The sequence below is a fragment of the Dermochelys coriacea genome, chromosome 1, assembly GCF_009764565.3.
Source record: "Dermochelys coriacea isolate rDerCor1 chromosome 1, rDerCor1.pri.v4, whole genome shotgun sequence".
Lineage (NCBI taxonomy): Eukaryota > Metazoa > Chordata > Testudines > Dermochelyidae > Dermochelys > Dermochelys coriacea.
This window is the reverse complement of record NC_050068.2, coordinates 231293592-231294967: the sequence shown is the minus strand read 5'-3', so window position 1 is coordinate 231294967 and position 1376 is coordinate 231293592. Positions and strand designations below refer to the sequence as shown.

Genomic DNA, 1376 nt, shown 5'->3' with positions numbered 1-1376 from the left:
GCACGAAAGCTTATGCTCAAATAAATTTGTTAGTCTCTAAGGTGCCACAAGTACTCCTTTTCTTTTCATGATCACTTTGCAGCTTATGCAAACCACCTGATATTGGTAACCAACCCAACCCATGTCAATTCCCCACTGTGTAGAATGCATTCTAGTGTGCAAAGCACTTTGCCAGCTGTTCAAACGTTATCTGCAAATGAATAAAGATCCCAAGAAGGAACAGGGCTACCCCAGGACAGAGAAATTATGAGGCATCTCGACAAACTATCCTAGGCCACCCCTTATTTTCAGCTCATTGAAGCCTCTCGCAGCTGTGATCCAGGATCATCTTTGCAGCCTGAAAGATGATCCCGGGCTATTAATTATCTTTGTGGGGCGAACAGTCCCGAGGTGTGCTTATGAAAATACCTTTGGCAAACCCAGCTCAGAAATAGCCCAGAAGGGCAAATAAGCGGCCAGCGCTCTGCTTTTAAACACGTGCACGCTTGTTTTGACTGGGCGGAAGAGGAGCCAGCTTTCTATTTCAAGCCAGAGAGCGCCTCTGCTCCGGGGCGGCGGGGGGGGGCTGTATTCGGATAGTCCAGGCCAGAGGGGGCCCGACCCTTCCCTCCCCCCCTTTATATCTTACCCGCGCCGGCGGTGACCAAGGCTTCACGCCGGCAAGCGAGCCCTAAGACCAGCAAGGCGCTGGGGAAGAAGCGCGGGAGCCACATTGCGCCTGGAAAATCCCCCCGCCGAGCCCGAGCCCGAGCCCGGGGCGGGGGCGGGGGCAGGACTCCCAGAGAGGGCGGCTCGCGAGACGCTCACTCCGCGGCGCGGGCGGCTCTCACTCCGCCCCTCATCGCAGCCCGGGGGCCAGCCCCACGCGCCCTAACGCTCCCCCGAGCCGGCCTCGCCCCCGCTCGCCCCCATTTCTAACCGGCAGGCTCCGCGAAGGCTCCCACTTCCGGCAATCAGCCCTTTGCTTTGCGCCGCTCTCGCTGGTTCGCGGGCGGAACAACAGCCGGGGCCCGGGAGCGGGGCGGTTCCCAGGAAAGTGTGGGCGCCCCGGAGCTATGCCGGGGCTAGTCCTGCTGAACAGTGCACCCGAAGGGTCTCGAGAGTGTCGGACAGTAGTTTTGCAAGGGACAAAAACTAATCATCCAGAACCCATGGAGGAAGGGCTCCCCTTTTGTATTGTTTATGCAGCTCGTTGTCAGTAATTGTCTGTAATTTTCACTCCATGCATCTGAAGAAGTGGGCTTTTTACCCACGAAAGCTTATGCCCAAATAAATCTGTTAGTCTTTAAGGTGCCATTGGACTCCTTCTTGTTTTTGTGGATATGGACCAACACGGCTGCCCCCCCGCATACTCATTGTCAGTGATTTTCAACTCT

The 1376-nt window shown here is 56.2% G+C and overlaps 1 protein-coding gene across 1 annotated transcript in view; it reads right to left on the bottom strand.

Annotated features, from left to right (window-relative positions):
• The window catches only part of TM7SF3 (transmembrane 7 superfamily member 3), a 45694-nt gene extending 44698 nt beyond the window's left edge, over window positions 1-996 (bottom strand). The window contains exon 1 of the mRNA XM_038376348.2: window positions 629-996. Coding sequence (XP_038232276.1) covers window positions 629-713 — 85 coding nt within the window. The 5' untranslated portion in view covers window positions 714-996. The remainder of the gene's footprint in view (window positions 1-628) is intronic.
• Window positions 997-1376: the final 380 nt, after the last annotated feature.